At 37.1% G+C, this 16,836-nt stretch overlaps 1 protein-coding gene across 1 annotated transcript in view; it reads right to left on the bottom strand.

The window, feature by feature from the left end:
- Positions 1-16,836, bottom strand: part of LRP1B (LDL receptor related protein 1B) — a 1,792,829-nt gene that overhangs the window by 110,767 nt on the left and 1,665,226 nt on the right. Inside the window, exons 78-79 of the mRNA XM_030883038.2 lie at positions 1,568-1,791; positions 383-489 (exon numbers count right to left, since the gene is read on the bottom strand). Coding sequence (XP_030738898.2) covers positions 383-489; positions 1,568-1,791 — 331 coding nt within the window. The remainder of the gene's footprint in view (positions 1-382; positions 490-1,567; positions 1,792-16,836) is intronic.

The raw sequence follows: 16,836 nt of genomic DNA, 5'->3' as shown, positions 1-16,836 counted from the left end.
ACCTGTCTATCCATTTAGTCTCTCATCCTCTAGGAATATTACCATCTATCTCAATATCATTAACACATAGCTGTAAAAACACCCTAACACAATGCTATAAACTGTCAAAATTTCATGCAGGTGAAATCCTACTTATAGCCTTATAACTTAGGTAATTGTCAAATAATATCCCCATAATATCACCAGCAGTATGGTAAGAACCTGACTCTCAAGTTGGGAAAGTACAACATGAAATGTTAATGACTTTTATAAAGTCATACTATAAATTATTTTATCTGCTTGTAAAAATGATTATATTGCCAACAAAACTAGAAAGAAAGGCAATACTATTACACTTAGCACACTACTTCACATTTTAGACTGTGTGGGACACATATCATACCTGTGGGTCTCTGTAAATTCTTTTGTACTAAAATTCTTCTCAGAGTACCGTCCATGGCCGCTTCTTCTATGTGGGAGTGGTCCCCAACAATCGTCCAGTACATCATCCTGAAGAGATAGGTCAAGTTGGTTAGCCTGGTGAATGTGCTTAGCCTGGTGAATGTGCTGTTACAACCCAAAAAAGGGTCTCTTCAGACCCTGTGCATCAGAATCACCTTAGAGTCCCTGAAAATTGCCTGAAAAAGCAGATTTCTGGACCCAACTCTAAACCTACAGAGTGAGTACCTCCAAGAGGGGGCCCCAGGAGTAAACAATGTAAAAGTCGTACCTATTCCCTAAAATTTGAGAGCCACTGTTTAATAGGCTCACTTGATAGGCAAAGTTCAATTTTGAAAATTTCCTTAAAATTTTAGAAGAAAAATATTTCTAACACTTGAAATTATCTTCTTATCATGACAGAATATTCATTTTACTATAGATGATGCATCAATATGCTTTTGTTTTTGATATAGTAACTATTTTCTCAGACATAAATAATTTTCTCACTTAGAAGACACCACATAACATAATTCTAGTAAGTAAACAGCAGTTGCCTCTTTTTACTCAGGATCTAATGATCCACTTTATGGGTGATTAGGAGTTTTATTTAACATTTCCCTATTTCCTTTTTGGTCATTGCTTATAAATAAGAAATAAGAGAGTAAAAAAGGGAAAAATCAAGCCGAGTAAAGGGAATATTTGTGTTAAATTGTTTAAATTTGTTTATACATATGCCTCCATTTTTTATTACCAGAAATAGCCCGTCACTAATATTCTACACTTAACATGTTTAATATTATTTTTAATGTCTCAAAAATTCGATTTTAGATTAACTACAGTGGTTATGTTTTTCACATCAGTTTCATTAATCTGAATGCACACATAACATATACACTGAATGCACACATAACATACACTAAATGTATAAAGTAGCAAATGTTCAGGAAGAAGAATATATTTTGCACCACCATTTGGTGTGAAAAGGACATGCTTTTGTACAGAAGGGGTAGAGGGATTTTCAGAAGTCTTGTGAATCTATTATACGTTGAACACTCTTCCAGAAACAACACTACAGAGCATGGGTGGGACAATCTATAAAAATGGATACTCATATCAAGAAATATAAATAACCAGGTCATTAACCTACCCTCTTTTAGGATTTACAGCAATAGCATACGGTTCTCCAGCCATATTTGTTAAGAGTCTGGTGCAGTTGGGGCCATTCAGCTGTCCTACGTTGATAGAGTATCTCAGACTGGTCCAGTGAGTAGTGTAGTAACTGAACCAGTGCATTCTAGAATGGTCAGTCCAATAAATATTTCCAGCAACCCAGTCAACTGCAACATCCCTGGGCCTTTTAAATTCAGGACACTAAAAGAAAACAAAACAACAAACCACAGTATTTTCAAAAGCAAATTGGCGGAGTTTTCTATATCTATACATTGAGATTGTTTGGGAATCTTCTTAACATGGTCAGGTGTTAATTGTTACATAGATTTTTTTAAATCCCCAACATACTTTATTTTATTTTTAGTTTTTATAGATGTATAATTTCACAAATCCTAAGTATACAACTCACTGGAGTTTTACCTATCATTGCCTCTGTTTAACCACCACCCTACTAGAATACTTCCAGAATTGTAGAAGGTTCACTTGTGACCTCTCCCAGTAAGTATTTCTCTTAGAATAAGCATAATCCTAACATCTAAATCACAGATTAGCTTAAACAAATCCACATAAACAGAATCATACTCTTCTATTCCTGACTTCTTTGACTCAACATCATGTTTGTGAAATACACCCATATTGGTGTGCATGTCAGTTATTAATTACTTTTTATTTCTGGATAATATTTCAGAATATGAAATATTACTCATGAATATATATCAATTTGTTTACCATTTTACTGGTAATATATATTTTGCTTGTTTACAATTTTAGGCCATTACAAATAAAATTATGAATATTCCTTTACGTGTCTTTTGGTGGACACAAACTCTCATTTCTGTTGAGTATTTAATAAGAAATAGAACGGTTGAGTCTTAAGATATACTTATGATTGCTTAAATAGATAGGGCTGGAATTTTTTTTTCAAAGAGTCTGTACCAATATTCACTCTTTTCAGGAATTTAAGAAAGTTCCAGTTGCTCTACATCCTTACCATATATAATTTGATTTAAAATTGAAACAGAAAGTTAATACAAATAGACACATTTAGAGAGATACTATATTTAAATGTCTTTTGAGGAAAGTTACAATCTCTGTCATTTATATTAAATCTGCTAGCTTGGATTTTCTGTGCAATAGTATATTACTGAAATATTGTGAGACAAAGGTAAGAGGGTTCATTGGGAATAGACAGCAAGGAAAATAACGTATGCTGGTGCCCTTCAATTAACTTGATCACTTTGAGCAGGAACTGTGTAGTAATTAATTTGACGTGGTCAGGTTTATTGTGCATAAACAAAAGTGAGAAGAAATTCTCAGGGGTATTATTATGAAGAATAGAAACAATTATTTGAAGGTCATTATAACTAGACATGTAGTCAATGTGTAAGAGCATTGTTAGGACCTGGTAACCAGTGGAAATATGGGTTTTTAACACATGACTGTTTCTTCTGTGATTTACCAGTGAACACATTTTATTAAAGAGTGGGCTTGGATTAAAAGAAAACAAACCGAACTTCTCAAAAAGAACGTGAGATGCCAAGAAACAGGAATAACAAGTCACTGTCTGCCGTGTGATTACTGAGATCTCAAAGAAGGAAAAATATGGCTTGAACTAAACACAGAACTCACAGAAATTTCTAATGACCTTTATTATCGATCTTTTTACTAATTGGTTTAAAAACTAAAATTATGAAATTTTACAGTAATCTACTTCTCAACTCTAATAAATACTCTCCATCTACCCAGTGATATCTCATAGCTAACTGAGGTTAAATAAAAGCACTCTACAATACAACATGGTCTAAACATGCCATATAAATAATATTCATAAATGGGTAGACTTTAAAGATTTGTCCTAGCCAAAACACAAAATCATTTTCAAGTGTTCCAATATTATGTAAATTAATTGTAATTCTTTTTTTTTTTTTCTGATTTGGCAGCACTTAAAAGTAAATATATCAGACGAGGGGAAGATGGCGGAAGAGTAAGACGCGGAGATCGCCTTCCTCATTACAGATACACAAGAAATACATCTACACGTGGAATAACTCCTACAGAACGCCTACTGAACGCTGGCAGAAGACCTCAGACCTCCCAAAAGGCAAGAAAGTCCCCACGTACCTGGGTACGGCAAAAGAAAAAAGAATAAACAGAGACAAAAGGATAGGGATGGGACCTGCACCAGTGGGAGGGAGCCGTGAAGGAGGAAATGTTTCCACACACTAGGAGCCCCTTCGCGGGCAGAGACTGCGGGAGGCGGAGGGGGGAAGCTTCGGAGACAGGAGGAGAGCACAGCAACAGGGGTGCGGAGGGCAAAACGGAGAGATTCCCGCACAGAGAATCGGTGCCGACCGGTACTCAGCAGCCCGAGAGGCTTGTCTGCTCACCCGCCGGGGCGGGCGGGGCTGGGAGCTGAGGCTTGGGCTTCAGGGAGAGGTCGGAGTGCAGGGAGAGGACTGGGGTTGGCTGCGTGAACACAGCCTGAAGGGGTTACTGCACCACGGCTAGGCGGGAGGGAGTCCGGAAAAAGTCTGCACCTGCCGAAGAGGCAAGAGACTTTTTCTTGCCTCTTTGTTTCCTGTTACGCGAGGAGAGGGGATTAAGAGCGCTGCTTAAAGGAGCTCCAGAGACTGGCGCAAGCCGCGGCTAAAAGCGCGGACCCCAGAGACGGGCATGAGACACTAAGGCTGCGGCTGCCGCCACCAAGAAATCTCTGTTCAAGCATAGGTCACTATCCACACACCCCTTCCGGGGAGCCTGTGCAGCCCGTTACTGCCAGGGTCCCGGGATCCAGGGACAACTTCCCCTGGAGAACGCACCTCAGGCTGGTGCAACATCACGCAGGCCTCCGCCGCCGCAGGCTCGCCCCGCACTCCGTACCCCTCCCTCCCCTCGGCCTGAGCGAGCCAGAGTCCACGAAGCAGCCGCTCCTTTAACCCCGTCCTGTCTGAGTGAAGAACAGATGCCCTCCAGCGACCTACACGCAGAGGCGGGGCCAAATCCAAAGCTGAGCCCTGGGAGCTGTGAGAACAAAGAAGAGAAAGGGAAATCGTTCCCAGCAGCCTCAGAAGCAGCGGATTAAAGCTCCACAATCAACTTGATGTCCCCTGCATCTGTGGAATACATGAATAGACAACGGATCATCCCAAATTGAGGAGGTGGACTTTGAGAGCAAGATTTATGATTTTTTCCCCTTTACCTCTTTTTGTGAGTGTGTATGCCTCTGGGTGAGATTTTGTCTGTATAGCTTTGCTTCCACCATTTGTCCTAGGGTTCTATCCGTTTTTTTTTTTTTCTTTAAAAAAGTTTCTTAATAATTATTTTATATTTTAATAACTTTATTTTTTATCTTACTTTATTGTATTTTATCTTCTATCTTTCTTTCCTTCCCTCCCTCCTCCTCCCTCCTTTCTTTCTTTCTTTCTTCCTTCCTTCCTTCCTTCCTTCCTCCCTCCCTCCCTCCCTTCCTTTTTCTTCTTATTTTTCTTTCTTTCTACTTTTTCTCCCTTGTATTCTGAGCCGTGTGGATGAAAGGCTCTTGGTGCTGCAGTCAGGAGTCAGTGCTATGCCTCTGAGGTGGGAGAGCCAACTTCAGGACACTGGTCCACAAGAGACCTCCCAGCTCCACATAATATCAAATGGTGAAAATCTCCCAGAGATCTCCATCTCAACACCAGCACCCAGCTTCACTCAATGATCAGCAAGATATAGTGCTGGACACCCTATGCCAAACAACTAGCAAGACAAGAACACAACCCCACCCATTAGCAGAGAGGCTGCCTAAAAACATAATAAGTCCACAGACAACCCAAAACACACGAACAGACGTGGAACTGCCCACCAGAAAGACAAGGTCCAGTCTCTTCCACCAGAACACAGGCACTAGTCCCCTCCACCAGGAAGCCTACACAACCCACTGAACCAACTTTAGCCACTGGGGACAGACACCAAAAACAACGGGAACTACGAACCTGCAGCCTGCAAAAAAGAGACCCCACAGTAAGATAAGCAAAATGAGAAGACAGAAAAACACACAGCAGGCGAAGGAGCAAGATAAAAACCCACCAGACCTAACAAATGAAGAGGAAATAGGCAGTCTACCTGAAAGAGAATTCAGAATAATGATAGTAAAGATGATCCAAAATCTGGAAATAGAATAGACAAAATGCAAGAAACATTTAACAAGGACCTAGAAGAACTAAAGATGAAACAAGCAACGATGAACAACACAATAAATGAAATGAAAAATACTCTAGATGGGATCAATAGCAGAATAACTGAGGCAGAAGAATGGATAAGTGACCTGGAAGATAAAATAGTGGAAATAACTACTGCAGAGCAGAATAAAGAAAAAAGAATGAGAAGAACTGAGGACAGTGTCAGAGACCTCTGGGATAACATTAAACACAACATTCAAATTATAGGGGTTCCAGAAGAAGAGAAAAAGAAATGGACTGAGAAAATATTTGAAGAGATTATAGTTGAAAACTTCCCTAATAAGGGAAAGGAAATAGTTAATCAAGTCCAGGAAGCACAGAGACTCCCATACAGGATAAATCCAAGGAGAAATATGCCAAGACACATATTAATCAAACTGTCAAAAATTAAATACAAAGAAAACATATTAAAAGCAGCAAGGGAAAAACAACAAATAACACACAAGGGAATCCCCATAAGTTTAACAGCTGATCTTTCAGCAGAAACTCTGCAAGCCAGAAGGGAGTGGCAGGACATATTTAAAGTGATGAAGGAGAAAAACCTGCAACCAAGATTACCCAGCAAGGATCTCATTCAGATTTGATGGAGAAATCAAAACCTTTGCAGACAAGCAAAAGCTGAGAGAGTTCACCACCAAACCAGCTTTACAACAAATGCTAGAGGAACTTCTCTAGGCAAGAAACACAAGAGAAGGAAAAGACCTACAATAACGAACCCGAAACAATGAAGAAAATGGGAATAGGAATATACATATCGATAATTACCTTAAATGTAAATGGACTAAATGCTCCCACCAAAAGACACAGATTGGCTGAATGGATACAAAAACAAGACCCATATATATGCTGTCTACAAGAGACCCACTTCAGACCTAGGGACACATACAGACTGAAAGTAAGGGGATGGAAAAAGATATTCCATGCAAATGGAAATCAAAAGAAAGCTGGAGTAGCAATTCTCATATCAGAAAAAATGGACTTTAAAATAAAGACTATTACAAGAGACAAAGAAGGACATTACATAATGATCAAGGGCTCGATAGAAGAAGATATAACAATTGTAAATATTTATGCACCCAACATAGGAGCACCTCAATATATAAGGCAAATACTGACAGCCATAAAAGGGGAAATTGACAGTAACACAATCATAGTAGCTGACTTTAACACCCCACTTTCACCAATGGACAGATCATCCAAAATGAAAATAAATAAGGAAACACAAGATTTAAATGATACATTAAACAAGATGGACTTAATTCATATTTATAGGACACACCATCCAAAAACAACAGAATACACATTTTTCTCAAGTGCTCATGGAACATTCTCCAGGATAGATCATATCTTGGGTCACAAATCAAGCCTTGGTAAATTTAAGAAAATTGAAATTGTATCAAGTATCTTTTCCGAGCACAACACTATGAGACTAGATATCAATTACAGGAAAAGATGTGTAAAAAATACAAACACATGGAGGTTAAACAATACACTACTTAATAATGAAGTGATCTCTCAAGCAATCAAAGAGGAAATCAAAAAATACCTAGAAACAAATGACAATGGAGACACGACGACCCATTTGGGATGCAGCTAAAGCAGTTCTAAGAGGGAAGTTTATAGCAATACAATCCCATCTAGAAACAGGAAACATCTCGAATAAACAACCTAACCTTGCACCTAAAGCAGTTAGAGAAAGAAGAACAAAAATACCCCAAAGTTAGCAGAAGGAAAGAAATCATAAAAATCAGATCAGAAATAAATGAAAAAGAAATGAAGGAAACAATAGCAAAGATCAATAAAACTAAAAGCTGGTTCTTTGAGAAGATAAACAAAATTGATAAACCTTTAGCCAGACTCATCAAGAAAAAAAGGGAGAAGACTCAAATCAATAGGATTAGAAATGAAAAAGGAGAAGTAACAACTGACACTGCAGAAATACAAAAGATCATGAGAGATTACTACAAGCAACTCTATGCCAATAAAATGGACAACCTGGAAGAAATGGACAAATTCTTAGAAATGCACAACCTGCCAAGACTGTATCAGGAAGAAATAGAAAATATGAACAGACCAATCACAAGCACTGAAATTGAAACTGTGATTAAAAATCTTCCAACAAACAAAAGCCCAGGACCAGATGACCTCACAGGCGAATTCTATCAAACATTTAGAGAAGAGCTAACACCTATCCTTCTCAAACTCTTTCAAAATATAGCAGAGGGAGGAACACTCCCAAATTCATTCTACGAGGCCACCATCACCTTGATACCAAAACCAGACAAGGATGTCACAAAGAAAGAAAACTACAGGCCAATATCACTGATGAATATAGATGCAAAAATCCTCAACCAAATAATAGCAAACAGAATCCAACAGCACATTAAAACGATCATACACCATGATCAAGTGAGGCTTATTCCAGGAATGCAAGGATTCTTCAATATATGCAAATCAATCAACGTGATACACCATGTTAACAAATTGAAGGAGAAAAACCATATGATCATCTCAATAGATGCAGAGAAAGCTTTCGACAAAATTCAACACCGCTTTATGATAAAAACCCTGCAGAAAGTAGGCATACAGGGAACTTTATTCAATATAATAAAAGCCATATATGACAAATCCACAGCCAACATCGTCCTCAATGGTGAAAAACTGAAAGCATTTCCACTAAGATCAGGAACAAGACAAGGTTGCCCACTCTCACCACTCGTATTCAACATATTTTTGGAAGTTTTAGCCACAGCAATCAGAGAAGAAAAGGAAATAAAAGGAATTCAAATCGGAAAAGAAGAAGTAAAGCTGTCACTGTTTGCAGATGACATGATACTATACATAGAGAATCCTAAAGATGCTACCAGAAAACTCCTAGAGCTAATCAATGAATTTGGTAAAGTAGCAGGATACAAAATTAATGCACAGAAATCTCTGGCATTTCTCTACACTAATGATGAAAATCTGAAAGTGAAATCAAGAAAACACTCCCATTTACCATTGCAACACAAAGAATAAAATATCTCGGAATAAACCTACCTAAGGAGACAAAAGACCTGTATGCAGAACATTATAAGACACTGATGAAGGAAATTAAAGATGATACAAATAGATGGAGAGATATACCATGTTCTTGGATTGGAAGAATCAACATTGTGAAAATGACTCTACTACCCAAAGCAATCTACAGATTCAATGCAATCCCTATCAAACTACCAATGGCATTTTTCACAGAACTAAAACAAAAAATTTCACAATTGGTATGGAAACACAAAAGACCCCGAAGAGCCAAAGCAATCTTGAGAACAAAAAACGGAGCTGGAGGAATCAGGCTCCCTGACTTCAGACTATACTACAAAGCTACAGTAATCAAGTCAGTATGGTACTGGCAGAAAAACAGAAAGATAGAACAATGGAACAGGATAGAAAGCCCAGAGATAAACCCACGCACATATGGTCACCTTATCTTTGGTAAAGGAGGCAGGAGTGTACAGTGGATAAAGGACAGCCCCTTCAATAAGTGGTGCTGGGAAAACTGGACAGGTACATGTAAAAGTATGAGATTAGATCACTCCCTAACACCATACACAAAAATAAACTCAAAATGGATTAAAGACCTAAATGTAAGGCCAGAAACTACCAAACTCTTAGAGGAAAACATAGGCAGAACACTCTATAACATAAATCACAGCAAGATCCTTTTTGACCCACCTCCTAGAGAAATGGAAATAAAAACAAAAATAAACAAATGGGACCTAATGAAACTTCAAAGCTTTTGCAGAGCAAAGGAAACCATAAAGAAGACCAAAAGACAACCCTCAGAGTGGGAGAAAATATTTGCAAATGAAGCAACTGACAAAGGATTAATCTCCAAAATTTACAAGCAGCTCATGCAGCTCAATAACAAAAAAACAAACAACCCAATCCAAAAATGGGCAGAAGACCTAAATAGACATTTCTCCAAAGAAGATATGCAGACTGCCAACAAACAGATGAAAGAATGCTCAACGTCATTAATCATTAGAGAAATGCAAATGAAAACTACAATGAGATATCATCTCACACCAGTCAGAATGTCCATCATCAAAAAATCTAGAAACAATAAATGCTGGAGAGGGTGTGGAGAAAAGGGAACACTCTTGCACTGCTGGTGGGAAAATAAATTGGTACAGCCACTATGGAGAACAGTATGGAGGTTCCTTAAAAAACTACAAATAGAACTACCATATGACCCAGCAATCCCACTACTGCGCATATACCCTGAGAAAACCATAATTCAAAAAGAGTCATGTACCGAAATATTCATTGCAGCTCTATTTACAATAGCCCGGAGATGGAAACAACCTAAGTGTCCATCATTGGATGAATGGATAAAGAAGATGTGGCACATATATACAATGGAATATTACTCACCCATAAAAAGAAACGAAATTGAGCTACTTGTAATGAAGTGGATGGACCTAGAGTCTGTCATACAGAGTGAAGTAAGTCAATTACCGTATGCTAACACATATATATGGAAGTTAAGAAAAGAAAAATGGCATGAAACTAGCGGTAAGACAGTAATAAAGACACAGACCTACTAGAGAATGGACTTGAGGATATGGGGAGGGGGAAGGGTAAGCTGTGACAAAGCGAGAGAGTGGCATGGACATATATACACTACCAAATGTAAAACAGATCGTGGGAAGCAGCCGCATAGCACAGGGAGATCAGCTCGGTGCTTTGTGACCACCTAGAAGGGTGGGATAGGGAGGGTGGGAGGGAGGGAGACGCAAGGGAGAAGAGATATGGGAACATACGTATATGTATAACTTATTCACTTTGTTATAAAGCAGAAACTAACAAACCATTGTAAAGCAATTATACTCCAATAAAGATGTAGAAAAGAAATGATTTTAGCAATGAAAAAAAAAGTAAATATATCAAGTGGTATGGGCTTGTCAGTGTAAGTCATAAATTTATACAGATGAGAGACAATGGGAAAATATAACCATTATAAACTGTGTAAAGCCTGCTGGAGCATATTATCATTTTTTAACACCACTAGAGCAATCTTTTAGCATGCAGAAATATGATATCAGTTGTCTAGCATGAACATAGAAAAAGACCTATTTTGGCTGTATCAGATGTTAATATACATACTTAATTTTCTATCCTATCGGTATTCTTGCTAAAATAGGACATGTTTTATGCAAAGCTTCACTTTTTTGAATTTAAGATTTTTATTTTATTTCGCTCATGCTCAAAACTGGGCTGATTATCTTTCCATTCTATATTTCTATACCTGGACTGCTGACAATTAAAACCTCAGATTCCTAATGATCACAGAACATTCAGAAGTTTGATTTTGTGATACTTTTTCAGGTAAGCTGGCTGGTGAAAATTCTATTAATGGTGAATTCCAGAAGGATATATCAAACTTAGGTCACATTCCTAGAGTGAAGAATATGGCTTAAGGAAAGGGAAAAATGTTACTTTTCAATCCTGAGCATAAGAGATGCTGAAGAGTTATAGAGTCATTTAAATCTATACAGTTATTCTCTAGTTCCTTGATCAAGGAATCCCTAATGTCATTCTGGTATCAACTAAAGTAGTAAGAATATGGGATAAAGGATGGTCATGCCCAATAAATTCAACCTAAAGTCATGAATCATCAGTGACAAGATGATTCTCAGAGAATAATGGCAGCAGGGTGAAGATGTTACTAGGTGTTCATCCTCAGTGACTCATAACATACTGAATTCTCAATTATTCTCAACACTGAAAAGAGAAGAATTGAACAGAAGAAGAAAACAATAACAAGAGACAGCAATAGGATGGTCTTATTATTAAGGAAACTGTGGCGAAATTAGGAAATCACCTCTATAGTGAGTTCTATAGGAAATAATCCCTTTCTATTGCTCACTACTTGACCAGGATTGTGAATAGCATTAGCCATCTAAAAGGGATTCTCATATTGAATGACTGTTGGTTGGAGAGTGGCAGGCAAATTCCTGTTGGGTCTTATGGAGAAATTCAAAATCAATCAGGTACATACAAAAAGTGGGAAAACACAGAAAAAGTAAACTGAGGTTCTTGGCATGGAGTGGAGACTGACAAGAAAAACAGAAACAGATAGTTAAGCCATTTGTCTCTAAAGAGACTGAAAACAAAACAAGCAAACACATTAGGTTGGAAATAAGAAGAAAACATGAAACTCTCATTTGCCCCTTTGGCTAGCACTCTAGACAGACAGGCCAAAGAACTAGAGACACTAATGAGATATGTCATGTTTAAGAGACTGCAGAGGCGTGTGGTTACCCAGACAACAAAAGGCATTGCTCATATTTTTGCACAAAGTAGAAGACAAATTTTGACTGCTTCCTCCAGCAGATGATTTCTTTCCTAATAAGCTCTCTAAATACACAGCCGAAGTTTTGAGTCCTGAGGCATTCTTCTTCATAGAGATATATTAGTCGAATGAATGAAATGCTTAAAATCTTACAGAAAAAATGGCAGCTTGATTGTAACAAAATCAGAGGTTACTGCTTTAAACTACCAGTCCTTTACAGCTGTGGATTGTAATCTATCTGGCACAATTCCAGCTTCAATAAACTAAAGATATGTCTTTATATATGTCTTTATATATAAATACTGAAGGCATTTGTTTTAAATCAAGGAAAGAGGAAAATCTATAAAAGGAGAATGAAAACATTCAAGCCATGGAAATGCTATCTTTTGTAAAACAAAATTCCTATAGTTAGCAATATAATTTAAGAAAATATAGTTAACACAAGGATAGATTGAAGTGGTCACATATTTCATTTGTTCATGATTTTTCATCTTTGTGTATATCTAAGAAAAGAAAATTCAGTTCATTTTGCTGAAGTTAATTATCTCCTGATGCAATGCTAGTAAAACAAAGATGTGAAGACACTGTAAAGAACTTGTGCTTGTGTGGTGGGGGGAGTCCACATTCAATAGACAACATCCTGAAAAGACCCAGATTTGTCTTTGGGTTACAGGGTCAATATTGTATGTGATTTTATCGTTTTTTAACACGCTCAGTGTTCTTTAAACTTATTTGTTATGATTTACCACCCACCCTCCATAAAAAGCAAAACCCACTCTCAAAACCTTCATTCACACTACCAGCTAAACAAAAGATATCATGGAAGACTGGAAAGCACACAACATTTGAAATCAGAAACTTGGTTTAAGAGCCAGTCCTAGTTTCTCTATAAATTATGTGGTGCATAAAAATAAAGGATTTGGATTAGATGATCTGTTAAAGTCTTTAGCGTCTAAACACGAAATTATATAACAGTTTAAAACATTATCCATTCTTTACAAATCTTAAGAATGCATCTAATGCTAAATATGAATTTTCATGCATTAGTAAGTGAAAAATTTGTTGATACTTATGAGGGCAATTTTGACATCATCTCCCTATGTGAAAGACCTGGAATTAAGAAAGCAAGGTGCCTTCTGATGTTTACAGTTTAAACAAGCACAACAGCTGAGATGTAAGGCAGAACTATCTGAAAGCAGAGATTGCAAAATGGTACACTGAGGACTAAATTTAAGTTAAAGTTAAAAAAAAAACTATTAAGTAGATTCTAACTTTAAAATTAAGAAGATATCACTTTAACAAATTAAACTTTTTTTTCTTAAAAATTAAGGATAAATAAGATAGTATATCAAAAGCAGGCCAACATTCCAGAGTAGCAGAGTCAATCAGCTGCTTCTGTTTTAATGAGATACATTTTCAGTTTGCCTCTCTCACCTGGACGCCTAATGTTCTGTCCAACCTGTTTCACTCATTTAACTTACCTATATAGCTGGTTTGCAACCCATGCTTTAAAGAGACAAAAGAATTCGACTTTAATGAATCAATCATGTATCTATAAGAAAGGGGGTTAAAACAGCAATAAACACATGGGAAAAGAAAAGTCAGAGAAACAAATGTTGAGAGTGTGTCTCCAGAGTCATTATGTAAGCATCTTGTAGATAAACTGGAATACTTATGTAGCAGATATGTAAATGTGTATGTATATATATATATATATGAATATGTACACATAAATTGGGCCCTTATAGTTCAATGTCTCTCCATCAAGTTCATTCAAATTATGAATATATAAGTGTATGTGTACATATACATAATACTGAATTTTATATATCATTTTCTTTCCTGCTTCATTAACATTAGTTTCCTGCTGTTTCATTATACCCTAGATACACTAGCAATCCATTTTCTTTTTTTTTGAATTTTATTTTATTTATTTTTTATACAGCAGGCTCTTATTAGTTATCTATTTTATACAATTAGTGTATATATGTCAATCAAAATCTCCCAATTCATCCCACCACCACCACCCCTCATTGGAGTCCATATGTTTGTTGTCTATATCTGTGTTTCTATCTCTGCCTTGCAAACTGGTTCATCTGTACTATTTTTCTAGATTCCACATATATGCATTAATATACGATATTTGTTTTTCTCTTTCTGACTTACTTCACTCTGTGTGACAGTCTCTAGATCCACCCAAGTCTCTACAAATGACCCTATTTCATTCCTTTTTATGGCTGAGTAATATTCCATTGTATATATGTACCACATCTTCTTTATCCATTCATCTGTCGATGGGCATTTAGGTTGCTTCCATGACCTGGCTATTGTAAATAGTGCTGCAATGAACACTAGGGTGCATGTGTCTGTTTGAATTATGGTTTTCTCTGGGTATATGCCCAGTAGTGGGATTGCTGGGTCATATGGTAGTTCTATTTTTAGTTTTTTAAGGAACCTCCATACTGTTCTCCATAGTGGCTGTATCAATTTACATTCCCACCAACAGTGCAAGAGGGTTCCCTTTTCTCCACACCCTCTCCAGCATTTGTTGTTTGTAGGTTTTCTGATGATGCCCATAGTAATCCATTTTCTAAGTCTAAACAGAATGTGAAATAATAATGAGGTCACCTTGTAGGCTACTTCCTGGGCATACAATTGACATTCTCCAGATGGTAGTCAGTCTTTTTGTGAGTCTGTGCTTTCAAACATTAACAGTTAGTTCAGTTAGGCCTTTTGGAAGACCTGAAAGCACATTATGTAGGCTGAGATCTCTAATACCTAAACCAGACCAAGACCAATCTTAATGATCACAATAATAATAAAAGTGATGTCTTCTTAATAAAGGAACTTTGATTCATTAGGGTAATTAAGGGAGGCAGAGAAAATAATGCATATTATAATTGTGAAGTTGCATTCTTGTAAATGAAGCATGATCTATTTATGGCTAGAAAAAAATGTGGGTGTATATGTGAATATTCATGGGTGTGAAAGAAGATGGGAGGGGCATGGTAGGAGATGAGTCTAAACATCATGGAGAGACTTGTAAAACAATGATTTTTCAATGGAAATCCATTTGAATGTTTTAAGTAGGGAGATATGATGATGAGTTTAATGTTCTAAGATTATTTTGGCTATGGTGTGAAGAATGGCTTGGGGATGGGGACCAAGGAGATACAGGAAATTCAGAGGAGGCTTACTCAATGGACTCCAGAGGGGAGGATACAGGAAATTCAGAGAAGGCTTATTCAATGGACTCCAGAGGGGAGAATGTGAAAGTTTAATCTAGGCTTTTGTGAGACAAAAGTGGAAAAAATGGGATATATCTGGAGATAAAAATATTTAAACTTGGATGAATACCAAGGCTGAGAAGAATAACTTGTAAAGGATAACTTTCAAGACTGACAAGCTATTGCCATGTCTCTTCAAGATTTTCAATTAATTTATTGCTTCTAGTTTAAAAAATATGACCTACTTTTTGACAAGGTCTGTTCTAGATGCTAGGATTACAGTAGTGGCCAAATAGTAGGGGAAAAAACAAAAACAAAAACAAAAAACCTGCCATCCGGGAATTTATTTATAGCAAGGTGAGGTAGACAATAGATAATAAACATAATAAATGAATAAAATATATGGTAGTGAAAAAAGATAAGTATTATGGAAATGAAAAAGAGCAAGGCATTGAAGATCCCAGGATGGGAATGGGGCAGTAGATTGCAATCATCAAAAAGTCATGTATTCAGAAGATGACATTTGAACAAAGACTTGAAGGAGTTCAGGAATTGAGTCATGTAGGATATCTGGCTGAAGAACATTTTAGGCCAAGAGAACATTTCAGGAATGGCCTTACATTAGGAGGTACTAATGGGTTTCAGAAATAGCAAAGCTTCTCTGGAGAAGAGTGAGTAAGGGGGAAAGTAGTAGAAGATAAAGTCAGAGAAGTAACAGGAGACCAGATCTTTTAAACCCTTGTAAGATATTATGAGAATTTCAGTCTTTTCAGTGGGAAACCACTGGATATTTTTGATTTGAGATGTGATATAATCTGATTTATGTTTTACATGGAGCAGTCTGGCTACTGTTTTGTGAGTAATAATGATAGCAAGGAGACCAATTAGGAGGGTATTGCACTAATTCAGAAGAAAGACGATGGTGGTTCAAAACTAGGTCCTTGCAGTCAAGCTGACGTAAGGTATTCAGCTCCTGGGCATACCTTGAAAGTAGACTCAATAGTATTGCCTGATTTTGGAGTTATGAGAAAAGCAGAGGGGCCAAAAATGACTCTAAGATTTTTACTCTGAGTGCCTGGAAAATGGAGTTGCCATTGAATGAGATTGGGGAAGCAGATTTTGTGGATCATATGAATAGTTTATTTTTAGGCATGCTCCACTGGGGATTTTATTTTTTAAACATCCAAAAGGAAAACCAAAGCAAGCAGTTGGACAGAGCCTGATATCAATTAGGCAATTGTTAGCATGTGGTTATATGTTAAACCATGAAACAATATGAACTCTACAAGGAAGTGAGGAGAGATAGAAAGAAGAGGATCAAGGTCTGAGCCTGGGGCATTCCAATGTTAAGAGGGAAGGAGAAAAGGATCTAGCAAAAGAGACTGAGAGGTGAGGAAAAAAAGAGAGAACAATAAAAGAAAAACTATACTGATGATTCATCTTAGAACTATTTTGTATTACAGGGTTA

The sequence above is a fragment of the Globicephala melas genome, chromosome 7 (genome assembly GCF_963455315.2).
Source record: "Globicephala melas chromosome 7, mGloMel1.2, whole genome shotgun sequence".
In the NCBI taxonomy this organism is placed as follows: domain Eukaryota; kingdom Metazoa; phylum Chordata; class Mammalia; order Artiodactyla; family Delphinidae; genus Globicephala; species Globicephala melas.
This window is presented reverse-complemented; position numbering and strand designations above follow the sequence as displayed.